This window comes from Dipodomys merriami, unplaced genomic scaffold (genome assembly GCF_024711535.1).
Source record: "Dipodomys merriami isolate MVZ:Mamm:240054 unplaced genomic scaffold, mDipMer1.0.p SCAF_4, whole genome shotgun sequence".
Classification (NCBI taxonomy): domain Eukaryota; kingdom Metazoa; phylum Chordata; class Mammalia; order Rodentia; family Heteromyidae; genus Dipodomys; species Dipodomys merriami.
Window position 1 is genome coordinate 79,278,013 of NW_027205603.1, and position 13,991 is coordinate 79,292,003.

The window sequence follows — 13,991 nt, forward strand, 5'->3', positions numbered from 1 at the left end:
ACTGCTGGTCAATACTTGTGCTGAAAGTAGTAGGGCAAAGAGGCCTTTACTCATTAAGACACCCAGGTATAAAGGGAAAAAACACCTTGGAGCTGACAGGTAACAGAGAGCTTTCTTTAGAATAAACTGGGAAAGGAGGCATAGGAATAAACAGATGGAGAGGTCACTGAGTAGCTTTTGAATTCCTTGATCCCACCATGCATGGAGCTTGTTTTTACACATTGTAGTTACAGAAGCTCCTTTTTACTAAAGGAAAGTGGAGTCACTTCCCGTTCCTTAAAAAAAAAATCACAAGATCTCTAAGTAATCAATGTTCTCCTAATTAAGATGGCTCAGTGGTAGAGCGCTTGCCTTGCATGCATGAGGCCCTGGGTTCGATTCCCCAGCACCACATAAGAAAAAAAGCCAGAAGTGGTGCTATAGCTCAAGTGGTAGAGTGCTAGCCTTGAGCTGAAGAGCTGAGGGACAGTGCCCAGGCCCAGAGTTCAGGCCCCACGACCGGATCCCTAAAAAAAAAAAGGAATTTGGAAAGACTAAAGAGTAGAGAATGTTCGGGATCCTTATTGATTTAAAATAATAGATCACTCATTCAGAAAGCTTACCCGTGGTGGTTTGTGTAAATTATGATGGTGATCCTTCCAACACGGACACTGTCTTTAGTTCTCTGAAATCAATGGGAAATGGGACAACACCAAAGCAAACAATTCACTTTGCCTTGAACTTGGTGGCCAAGTCCCACACATGAACTGGTACAGACAAAGAACAATGGTGGAAAACAGCCGAATGTGATCAAGTATTATTTTCAAATGCCATTGGATGGGGCCTTCTCAGATGACATGGCTCCTTGGCAGGAAAGCTGTTATTGCAGCCATCATCATTCTTATTTACTGACTTTTTGAGGACATGAGTCACTGAGAGGCCAAACTGTCCCCAAAGCCCAATGATCCTTAACAACTGAGGTCAAATTCAAGGGACTGCAGGCAGGTACAAGGCCAATGGTAAAAGCTCAATCTGTTGAAATGAAGAGAATGGGTAAGTCCCAAGAGATAGTCACAAAGTACTCATGACTTTTATCCACACAGCACTACCATATACCTTGGAAAAAGAAATTAGAATGAAGGTGTTAATATGACACAATCTTTTCCACAGGAACTTGTCCTCCCTGAGACAGAGACTAGGTCTTTAGTTGTTTTAAACAACTCTTCCCGCTCCTACCTATATGTCTCACATAAAGCAGGTTCTCCATAGTGATTATATGAGGCCCTACTGGGCGAGAACAGAAATAAAACAGAGCATAATAGAGGAACAAGTCGGTGAGTGGTAGTCGTTCTCCCAGAAATCTGGGCAGTTACCGTCATGGTTACCATTTGTAAGGGTACGATTGGCCACTCCTGAAAGATCTGTGTCATTAGTAAGCTGGCTTGTGAAAAGCCCATGACAGCTTCCTTGCTTCCCAAGGCGACAGCTCCCCTGTGCGCTTTAGGTTACCATCCATCCCCTCCTACGTGGCCAGGAAAATCAACCTTTTCATCAATTCTCTCACTTCGTACTCAACTCTCTCACTTCTTACTACTATAAAAGCCAATTGACTACATGTTGGGAGGATCATGGCCGATTAAGAGAATTTCTCTATGTAACTCAGAAAGTATGCAGTAGTGCAGTAAGTGGAAATGAACAAGAACTGCAACTAGAGTGTGAAGGAGAGACCCAACCACCATGGAATGAGAGAACTTCCATTGTTCCAAGTCCAGGAAGAACCTGGGGGACAAGGATGGAAGGAGAAGGTTTCCTTACCTTTTCTGCAAGCCAGCCGAAGTGCCTGATCTCTCGGCTGCCAGCAATGCCCGTTTTCCCCAGTTGCTCTCTGACTTCTGCCATCACTCGAGTCTGCAAGTCACTAACGTTGGAATGGATGGCACTGAACCAGGCCTGGGCAGTGGCTGAGTCCTTGCTTCTTAGGATCACTGTATGCTTAGCATCTGGAGAATGGATTTCAAGCTGCCTGGAAACAAAGAGAAAAGGGTTAGAAGCTTCCCCAGAAAGCCCTGACGTTAAGCCCTGCCTCACAATGGTGAATTGATTCTTTACTTTTTTAAGCTGGCATTTTCTCAGGCTTTCCCTGAATGGTCCTATCACTCACTTATTTATACATTCGTTCATTCATCCAGAAATACTGGTCTATGTTCTGGGAACGTGGTTATATAACCACCAAATAATCTGAACTAAGTGTATCTTATTTGCTTGTTATTCGGTTGACTGGCTTGTTAGCATTATCATATCAAGACTTCTGTACTGTAAATTGAGCTGATTCAATCCACAGAGGATTTTAAGGTACACTTGTATCACTGATGCTGCTGGCAGGAAGTAGACTGCCAAGCCTTGCCACGTGCTAACTCCTGCTGGGCAGCAACTGAGAATATTTTAGGATGAGAAATGATGGGATCTGGTATTCTTTAGAAGTCTGGTCAGTGGCATTTTCAAGTACTCGTTAAACACTGGACTCCTAGTGAGAAGGAGTGAAAGGCAGAGGAAACAATGTGGAAAGATCTACATAGTCTTATATTTAAAATCCAATACCAAATTCATATTGTCTCATCTGAGACACAAAACAAGAAATCCGCTTACTTTGAGCTAACTATAGATTGATAGGAGTTTTACAAATGATACAGAAGGCTCTGGTCCACCTTGCCGTCATTTTACCCTGAGTGTACAGTTGACATACAATAGAACAATAGCAAAACTATATGATGGCATGTACTTGGGTAGTCGAAGTAAGAGGATTTTGAGTTCAAGTCCATGCTAGACTACATAACCAGATCCTACTCAAAAACAAACACCCATGAGATTGCCATTGCCATTGGTATGATGTAAAGGTTCAGTTCTATGCCATTTGATAAGGATATAAATTTGTGTAAAAACCACACCTATCCATTACCACTCCAGAACATTCCATTACCAGAAAATTTCCCTCCACTTACCTTATAATCCATGTCCCAATTCCTCAGCAGCATTGCAAATCTCCACCTCTTAACCCATTACTGTAATTTTTAGACATACCTTCTTAACATGAGAGAAAAAGTCTTATTTATTTGCTCATGTATACAAATACATAAATGCCATTTATTCATTCCTATTTATATTAGGAACATATATGGATTGAGAAATTAAAAACTAAATGAAATTATACATTTGCTAGTTTTCTTTCATCCCTCAATAATTATACTACCATCCGTAAGAATCTACTATATGCCAGGCAAAGTTTAAAACCCTTTTATAATCTTCAGTATATAATCTTCACCTATAATTACTTATAATGTTCTTAAGAGCCCTATGACTGATATTATGAATTATATTTAACAAAAGGAAAAATGTGAAGAGAGAAATAATGTCTCCAAGACCACACAGCTGAAGATTTTAGATTCAAAACCTCAAACTATAATGGAAATATTTTACACATAGAAATGATATACATAATGAAACCCATTTACAAAATTGTAAGAAAGTCAAGCCAGGAAGAAAAGGGTGGAAGAGGGTGATAAGAAAGAAGTTTGGCACTGGCAGTTCATGCCTGCAATTGTAACTACTCAGGGGACTGAGATGTGGAGACTGTAGTTCAAAGCCAGCTGGAGCAGGAAAGTCCATGAGACTCTCATCTCCAATTAACCATTAAAAAGCCAGAAGTGGAGCTCTAACTTATAGGTTAGAACACCAGCCGTAAGTGAAAAAGCTAAGGGACAACACCCAGGCTGTGAATTCAAGCCCTTAGTACCAACCAGCACATATACACATACACAAAACAAAGGGGTGAGGGGGGGGAGAGAGAGAGAGAGAGAGAGAGAGAGAGAGAGAGAGAGAGAGAGAGAGAGAGAGAGAGAGAGAGAGAGAGAGAGAGACAGACAGACAGACAGACAGACAGAGAGACAGAGAGACAGAGAGACAGAGAGACAGAGAGACAGAGAGAGAAATAAAAAAGGAAGGAAGAACTAAGGAAGAAAGGAAAATAGAGAATGGATGTGATCAAATAACCTCCTATCTTCTGAGCAGCCGGAAGGTGAGAATTTGTAGTGGAGAACAAGCCAAGAGAGCCCCATTTCCCTCTTGAGTTACAGAAGAACAGTTTTGTAGATCCTCAGCAAGTCAAGCCTTCCAGGGCAACCTCATTCATATTAGAAATCAACCTTTGATAGCAAATCTTTCAAATCATAAACAGTAGAAAAGGAATGACTTGGAGAGTTGGGATGTCTCTGGAGGAATTTCAGTAATGATGAGCATTCTTTGTACAAACTTTGCAAAACAGATTTCCTTCATAAAACTCTGAAGTTTTTATGTGATAAATTAAGTGCTCGGTAGGTGACATTTGTCTTCACACAGGAGAAAAAAATACCATGCCTCTGGTTTACTTTTCAAAGAAATGGCCAGTATGTGTAAAGTGGGGTTTCCTTCCCTCCCAAAGTTCCTACTCTTAGTAAGAACACAAACAGTGATGATTGAGTATTTTTAACGACAGTTCAATTTTCTTTTCAAATTATTCAATCAATATTCTAGAAATTTAAATTATGCAGTCTTCATCTATGTAATTTTTATGAAGACCTGAGCTTGTTTTTTGTTTTTTAAATAAAAATGACAACCACCTTTTGGGTATTTTTTTTCTCTCTCTCATCCTTTCTCTTCTCTCCTTTCTCTCTTCCTTCTCTCTCCCTCCCTACCTTCCCTCTCTCTAGTATACACACACACACACACACACACACACACACACACACACACACACACACACACACACACACACAAATACACACAGTGCCACCAATGAAGAAAGTAAGGGGTGGGGAAGAAGGGAAGAAATGGGAAGAAAGGATAATTTGCTTGATAGGTTTATAGGCAGATTTGAAAATAATAAAGGTGCAGGCCAGTGATGTGTGACCATAATTCTTCCAGATTTCACAGCCTGTAGTACTAACTTTAAATCAGCTTCTTAACAGTATAATACAGAGATAGGAAAGATTGCTTTGTTGTTCTTTTTTTTTTCTGCCACCATAGTGGATGACTTTGGTGCAGGCAAAGTAGTGCAGTGTGCAGTTTGAACTCAGGGTATCTGTCATGTGTACAAGGCTGGCATTCTTCCACTTGAGCCACACCTTCAGCCTCTATTTTTGCTGGTTAATTTTGAGATAGCATCTGACTAACTTTTCTGTCTAGTCTGTCTCTGAGCCATGATTCTCCTGATCTGTGTCCCCCATGTAGGTAAGAGATTCTGTTTCTTTTCATTGGCTGCTATGAAAAGTGTAAGAGCAATCCTGGATGCCTTCTAAGGTAACCACTTCTTAGCAGGGGTTATCCATGTGTGGTCACAGACAAGCAGCATTCCACTACTTGGGAACTTCGTAGAAATGCACATCATGACGTTCCTCCCCAGCCCTATTTTCTTAGGAATCCTGGGGGTGGGGCCTAGCAGTCACCTGACATAAAAACCTGATGTAAATTTAATTTAAGAGCTGCTCCATGGGTTCATAAGAAACCACACTGACTGACATTGTCTGTTTGCCACCTTTTTCATTGGTAGAGATGGACATACTGCATGTTAAATTGAAGTCCAACCAGGAGTATTCTTTAGAAACCCTTGAATTGGTTTCTTTTCAAAATTCATTTAATTAAATACAGATGCTTGGAACCCATCCCAGATCTATTAAGTAAAACTCACCAGTGGTTGAAGCCTGGGTGTATGCTATAAATATTTTTCACATTATATAGAGTACACAGCACCCTCTCCAAGCCCAGCTCACACCTAAAAAGCTGTGTCGTCTTCCTGTGCTTACGATCATCTGAGCAATAGAACAGACAGCTCTTGGAGAACATGTTTGTTATCAACAAATTAACCTCAAGCCAAGTATCTTAGAATGCCAAAACATTTGTTATCTCATGGCTTCTGTGGATTAGGAATAGGGAATGCTTTAGTTTAGCTGGGTCAGATAGAATTATAAATCTGAAGAATGCATTGTTGGTGGGAGTCTAAACTTGTTCAACCACTTTGGAAAGTAGTATGGAGGTTCCTCAAAAGACTCCACATATACAATGCTTGATAAGAAATGTACTCATTATTTTGCCCATGTAATTGTAACCCCTCTGTACAGTATTTTCACAACAAAAAAAGACTCCACATAGAGCTCCCCTATGACCCAGCAATCCCACTTTTGGGCATTTACCCAAATGATCACAAACAAGACCATACTAAAGCTACCAGCACAACTATGTTTATTGCAGCATTATTTACCATAGCTAAGATATGGAACCAACCCAGATGCCCCTCAGTAGATGAATGGATCAAGAAAATGTGGTATATATACACAATGGAATTCTATGCCTCCATCAGAAAGAATGACATTGCCCATTTTTTAGGAAATGGAAAGACTTGGAAAAAATTATATTAAGTGGAGTAAGCCAGGTCCCATAGTTTACCTTATTTGCAATAACTAGTATATGTCTGAGACAAGCAGAAAAGGTCAGATAAGTTGATGTTAGGTGTAATAAACCCCAAGATAAGGACTCAACAAATGTTTTTTGCTTTCTTGTGATTGTTTCTAACACATTTATAAGATGATTTCTTTGTTGCTTTGTATGTCCCTCCCCCACGGTATAACCCCTGTTTTCACTGTATTTGATGTTTGTATAATTTGTGGAGAGGAAGGGAAAAAACAAATTGTTTAAGTAGGGATACAGGTGGACCCATTGCAACAATGAGGTGTACAAGACGTTATGTTGAAAAACAAACTTTACAACTTTAGTGGGGGGTGGGTGAGGGAGGGAGATGGGAAGGGATGGGAAGGGGAAACAAAGGAGGAGGCAACAATGCTTGATAAGAAATGTACTCATTACCTTGCTCATGTAATTGTAACCCCTCTGTACAGTATTTTCACAATTAAAAAAAGCATTATGAATGTGAATGATGGTTATCTTGGCATTAAAGAGAGGAAGCATCTGAAGCAAACAGTGATGAGAGAGATCTGGATCGGGCCGTACCCCATGTTACATATCCTTGCACTCTATGTCTCCCTTTTCCATTTAAGTTAGTTTGAGTATTATCCAGTACAGCTAAAATCATATTCAGACTACAAATGGGTCACTTACATTTTGAGAGCCTCAAATTGCTTCATCTCATTAAAAAAATGAACAAAGGAATGGTGATGGTTGTGATGAAAGTGCGGATGATGATGATGATGAAGGAGATGGTAATAACAACCCTCACAGAGTCACTAGAGAATTGAATGAGTCACCGTTGTGAAATCACTTTTTGTTCTGTAAATCTTGATGGTTTAGTCATTGTTATGTACGCTTTCAGATTTTGAGACTGGGGTTTAGTGACTGGGATAAAGAATGATGTTAGTGAAGATAATGCCTTTGTATTTTCTGTACATAGTAACACATAAACACATTAATTCTCCCTTAACTTTACTTTCAGTACGAGATAAGATATGCCCTTTTTTGTTTCTTTTGTTCTTCCTCCTATGGTATGTCCCTTATTGTCACAGTATTTGATTTTGGTACCTTGCATCTTGTATATACATTTATCTAATTTCGGGAGGGGAAGGGCAATAACAAAATGCTGAAACAAGGACACAGGATGACCCATTGCAACAATGAGACTCATAAGACACTATGGTGGAAATGAACTTTACAAATTCTGGGGGGGGGGGAAGAGTGGGGATGATGGGAGAGGGAAGGGATAGTAGGAGAAAAACAAAGGAAGGGCAACAATACTCGACAAGAAATATAGTCATTACCTTACTGATACAACTGTAATGCCTCTGTACAGCATCTTTACAATAAAATAAAGTAAAAAATAAAATTCAATAAAATAAAATAAAATAAAAATTCTGTAGGATTCAAAATGAAGTTAGAAATGTGCAATGATTTTTAGAACTTTCTTCTCTCTTTCATTCTCTCTCAGTTGCTGTCTCTCTGTGTCTTTATAACTCTCTGTGTCTCCTCTATCTCTCTCTCCTATCTTTGACAGTCTTCTGTTACAAAATATATAATATATTGGGTATTATAAAAGCAAGTGCAACTATATAACCTCTGAAACTAACTGAAGTATAACAGACTCTGTGGAGAACTCAAATACTATAACCTATTAGAAAGACTAGATCAAAGACCAACAAAATCAACACCAGGAAATAGGTACATCCAAGAAGGGGTGGGGCAGAGGAGAAAGGGGAAGCTGAATGAAGAGGGGAAGAGAGAATGGGGAAAACAGCCAAGAATCTATCATATGTAAGAAAAGTAAGGAAAGAAATGGGTCGAAGCGGGGGGAGGTTGAAGGGGTGACACTGATGAAGATGTATTGTATTCATAATCTGCTTTGTTAGATGGCACCATCTTTGTACAACTACTTACAGATTTTTAAAAAAAGGAATGAGTAGCTTCTTCCCCAAATTTAGGTCCAGGTACACCCTCATGTGATTTACTTGGAAATGGGAACTTTTTAGTCATAATTAAAGTAAGGCTTGAGATGTGATTCTTTTGAGAACTATTAGCAATATTTCCCAGCATTCTTTTCCATCTCTTGATTAGAAACACAAGGCCTCCTAAGACAAAATTAATCTCTTATCTCATGAATCCTCCTAATGGCTTAGTATGGGTCCTAAGCCTAATGACAATGTCATTATAAAACATATAACAGAAAAAGAAACACATACAGAAAAGGAGGATGAGAAAACGGAGGCAGAGATTAAAAGGATAGAGTCACAAAATAAGGTTTTCCAGCATCTATCTACCTGAAGCTCTAAGGCAGGCAGGATGTGGCATCGTGCTTAACAACCATGCCAATACTTAGATATCAGGCCGTGATTGCACCAATGCTTCAAATCTATGGATGCTTATAGGAATGCAAAACATCAGCCACCTAGAACTGTCATATCACATGACCATCTCTACATACGCTGGAGTTCAAAAGTCTTCTTTTTGGCAAAAATCCTTCCTCTTTCCAACATTTCAGTTCTAAATTCTAGAAAGAAAACAAAGAGCCACAAAGAAAGTCCCGGACGCATGCGTGCCCACTGCAGGCCTCTACTCAGTCTGTGAGCAGGCCCTTGACTTTCTCCTGAGGGTAAAACGTAGGTAACAACCTTGCAAGGTGATGAGCCCTACATTTCTGGAACTAGGGAAGAGGAGGGAGGAGGGAGCAGAGGAGCAATAAAGTCAGGATGGCTGATTGGAGCTATTTTCAGCAGACCAGTCTTTTATAACTCCTGTTTTGTTCCCCAGTTGAACTGACCACTGCTTGATGAATTGTGTTTATCTGTAGTTCAGCGATAAAGTTCTCTTTTAATTCCCCACTGAATAGAAATATTTAGGGCAATGCCACAGCTGTGTTTATTCTCACACTCCACCACAGTTATGTAAATACTGCCTATGGAACTATTTCTGATAAAGGCCCCATACCAACCCCAAGGAATTGTACGCTCACTCTAGATGTCTGCCAAGATGAGCAATTTCGATCCAGCTTGGCACAGCATATGAATGATATCACAGCCTCTCAGAGATCATTTGGCAAACCTCACAATAAAAGAGTAATTTTCTTCCCTTCTTGCTTTCTCCAAGGTTTCCACTGAGCCAAATAATATTTCCCAGAGTTCTCTCCTCCTCATGTTTAGAAACTCAGGCTGACATATAAAAATTGAGGCCTCCTAAGACAAAATTAATAAATAAAACAAAAGTGTAACCTGGCAACAGAGGTCTCAGGTGACCTTTCCCCTTCAATGTGAAGCTGGAAGAGAATTCAGATGAACCTCGGTGGGGGCTGTGGCCTCCTGACCTGAAGACACGGCAAGAATCAGGGGATGCAAACCACACAGTCACTGTGGTGGCTACCCGTTCCATGAATCTATAATTCCTAAGGCTCATTAAAAAAACAAAACAAAGCTTCCCAACACAAAAACATATGGCACACTGAGCAATGGCTATTATCAATGAAGAGTGGGAATTTGGCCTATTTTTTTTTCCACCTTTCTGCTCTTCTACATTTCCCAATTTGTTTTGTAATGCAACCAGAAAAGGAATATAAACAAACCTCTTTAGAAAAATGAGCATTTATGCCAGGTGCTGGTGGCTCAGGCCTGTAATCTTAGCTACTCAAGAGTCTGAGATATGCTTGAAGTTCAAAGCCAGCCCAGGGAAGGAAAGTCCATGAGACTCTTATCTCCAATTAACTATCAGAAAACTGGACATGGAGCTGTGGCTCAAAGGGGTAGAGTGCTAGCCTTGAACAAAAGAGCTCAGGAACAATGCCTAAGCCTAGAGTTCAAACCCACAACTAAAAAAAAAAAAAAGAAGAAAAACAAGTGTTTGCAAAACTGAGCAATAATTTCAAGAATGAATCAATTCACTAAGAAAAACAATCTCAGGTGAAATAGGTAATACTAGGACAAAAAGATTCTGTTTAAAATTCTAAATGAGTTGACTAAAAGACTTGGAAATGAAAAGAAAATCATTCCTCAGGACATTCAGAAGGAATATATTTGGCTCTGCTATGATTTCAATACGGTACTGCCCGCAAAGATCCACGAATGAAGTCTTGGGTGGTATTGCAGAGGTGGTGTTAGGAAGTTCTTGTTAAAAGGTCCTTAGTCATTGGGTGCACCCTTTGAAGAGAATTGTGGGACCTGAAGCTCTCCTTCTGTTTCCTGTCTGGTTATATGAGCAATTGCTCTCACAGCGCCCCCCAGTGGTCTGCTCCCTTCACCAGATGCCCAGAACAGAGAGAACCGTCTCATCTTGGACTGAATTTGGGAGACAGGTACACCTTTTCACTTTATTAGCTACTTGACCCTGGAGATCTGTGTTGCAGTAGTGAAGCCAATACATGCCCCATTTAGTACACCGTTTATAAAATGTGGTGTGCAGTTTAAAATAGAATGGAACATTTGTCATGCTGTTTGCTGCTCAATATCTTCTGAACTCCCTCCTTGTGTACTTGGGAAAAAAAATTTTTTTTTCCAAATTGTAAGATGAATTTCCCCAAGGCACCCATCAGAATTCAAGCTTCTATTCCTTTGTTGCTGCTTAGGAACAAAGCCATTCACACAACATAGCACCACTGAGGGAGGGAATGTGAAAACATATTTGAGCCTGGCACCCATCTCTTGACAGGTATGGAGATGATCCAGCTCTCAGGGGGAGAGCTTTGCCAGTGTCACATGTCCATGGTGTAAGCTAAGACACTGACGTGAGTTCTGAGCTTGTTCAATGTAGTGGGAATTGTGGAGTATCCCATGCGTGTGGTTTACTATTGTGCTTCGTAGTGTAGTTCTCTGAAATCTCTGGGAAATACACTGAGAACGCTAATGTTCTTAACCTGAGTTGGTTGTGCTGCACGAAACTACAATTCTCAGTGGGGAGGGCAAGTTTTGGAAGCTTGTGACAATGGTGAAAGCTAATGAGACCATCTGAAGAATGTGTCGTGTGTGGACAGTTAATGGAACAGAAGCCAGATTTTGTACTGTTGTTCAGAAAAAAATCCCATTTCTAAAACAGCTAGTGCATGACACAACGTTCTGCTAAGCTGTGACACTATCTCTTGCATGGGCTGCATTTCAGGCTTCTTCCATACCATATAAATTTATAAATTATGTGAAGAATTTTCTTTCCTCAGCATGTTGACCTTTTCTTGGAGAATGATATCCTTATCCGAGTTCTAGAAGAGGAGTCAGCTAATGTCAGCAGTAGAGAAAATGTTTCGTTTTTCCCACTACACATTTCATCGGTACCTTACAACATATTCTATGGCTTGATTTTGCTCCACTAATTAAAGAAACACAACATCTACACAGATAAGAAGCAGGTATCGAGAATCTTGAAACTTTACACTGATAAACGATCGGTACCAGAGCCTAATCCAGACCACATAATTTGGAGTCTGAAGGCCTGTCCTAACTTTTCTGAATTCAATTATGTTGGGATAAGACAGTCAAATTTCCCAAATAATAACAGAGGATGTCCAGTTCAATCTGAATTTCAGATAAACATAATTTCTTAGTGCTGGAGATGGGTCCAATGAAATAACCAGTGGCAGAGAGTCTGTAAAAAATACATGAATGAAAAGAATGTATGGAATTCTATGCTTCCATCAGAAAGAATGACACTGTCTCATTTGTAAGGAAATGGAAAGCCTTGGAAAAAATCATATTACATGAAATAAGCCAGACCCCAAGAAATGTAGGTCCCATGGGTTCCCTTATTTGCGATAACTAGTATACATCTAGGATAATCTTAGCAGATGAGCAGAATAGCTCAACAGCTATGTACATACGTCCATATAAGAGGACACTAAGAGAAATGAACTCCAAGACATGGAAACAAGAGATTTTTCTTTGTTGTTGTTTTTAATGCACTATGTGATTTTTTTGTTTCTTTTGTATGTTCTTCCCACTATGGTTTATCCCCTGTTGTCACTGTATTTGATTTTGGTGCCCTGGTATTATGTATATGTTTATTTGAATTAGAAAAGGGAAGGCAAACAACAGAATGGTGAGACAAAAGACAAGGTGGGAACCAATGCAACCGATATTCACAAGACAATACGTTGGGACTGACCTGTACAACTTGGTGGTAGGAGTGGGAGGAAGGGAAGGTAGGAGAAAAATGAGGGAAGGGGTATCAAGTTTGACAAGAAAATGTCAGTTATGTAACTGTAACCCCTCTGTACATCACCTTGACAATAAACAAATTAAAATGATGCTAACTGAAATGAACGCCAAGATATGGGGAACATTTTTTTAAAAAAGAAATATAAAATGCATAGGAGTTCATGATGCATGAAACTGTGAGCAAGGAAGCAGGCATAGTCACGATGTTCCCGTGGCTTCTAAGTTAGGCAAGCAGAGAGTGGCAGGGCCACGAACTACAATACAAAGCTGAAAAGGGCAGATTTGGAGACAAACATTGTGTTTAGCTAAATATGGCCATAGTCATTGACATGTCCTGTTCTCACCTTAAACCCGTCATCTCTACAGACACCGGCGAAGCCTCCTGAGTCTGTTTAGTACACTGTGGTTTTATTAATGATATCACACACTCTCAAAAAAAATCCAGTTGGATGACCCAATTGTCCTTGAAATCTCTTGTTCTCTTGCCTGGTACCTAGTCTTCAAATTTATCAGCATTGCCTTGGTCTCCAGATGTTATCAATATTATCCCACTATTTTCTAAATAGTGCTCAAGGCTTTAAGTAAATTACCAATTGTTTTCAGAGTATCAGCCACAAGTGCTTATATAGGGTAGAATACAAATTTTATTTTCTAGGTCAACTTTGATTAAATGGTAGCAGCCTGAAACACTGTCTTGAAGAGGCTGAGGTATGATTTCTCATTGTTGGCGCAACTAGAAAAAAGTATTGTCATCATTTATCTGTGTTTGTCTTGGGCATGGAAATGACACATATTTAGCACTTGTGACACATATTTAGCATTTCTAGAATGCATTTTGGAATAGAGCTCTTCAGTAATGGGCCACTTCTGTCTCCTAATTACCCTACCCTTAAATAGTATGAGCTGCTACTCATATTTGATCCTACCACGGTGTGTGCTCTCACAGAAGCCCCAAACAAATGGGACTGTCTTACCTTGAACTTAATTTTTTTGTGAACTAAATCTCTCTCTCTGTCTCTCTCTCTCTCTCTCTCTCTCTCTCTCTCTCTCTCTCTCTCTCTCTCTCTCTCTCTCTCTCTCTCTCTCTCATTTTCTCTTTCTCTCTTTCTGTAGTTGTGGGACTTGAACTCAAGGCCTGGGTGCTGTCCCTGTGCTCTTCTGCTCAAGACCAGTGCTCTATCATTTGAACCACAGAGCCACTTTCAGTTTTCTGGTGGCTAATTGGAGATAAGAGTCTCAAGGCCTTTCTTGCCTGGGTTGGCTTCCAACCGTGATCTTCAGAGTAGCTAGGATTACAGGCCTGAGCCACCAGCACCCAGCTAACCTTTACTCTTTATAAGTTAATCACCACAG

At 40.0% G+C, this 13,991-nt stretch overlaps 1 protein-coding gene across 2 annotated transcripts in view; it reads right to left on the reverse strand.

The window, feature by feature from the left end:
- Nucleotides 1-13,991, reverse strand: part of Sntb1 (syntrophin beta 1) — a 227,115-nt gene that overhangs the window by 83,103 nt on the left and 130,021 nt on the right. For both annotated transcript variants that reach the window (XM_069991333.1, XM_069991332.1), the window contains exon 3: nucleotides 1,795-2,002. In XM_069991333.1, the coding sequence (XP_069847434.1) occupies nucleotides 1,795-2,002 (208 nt within the window). The remainder of the gene's footprint in view (nucleotides 1-1,794; nucleotides 2,003-13,991) is intronic.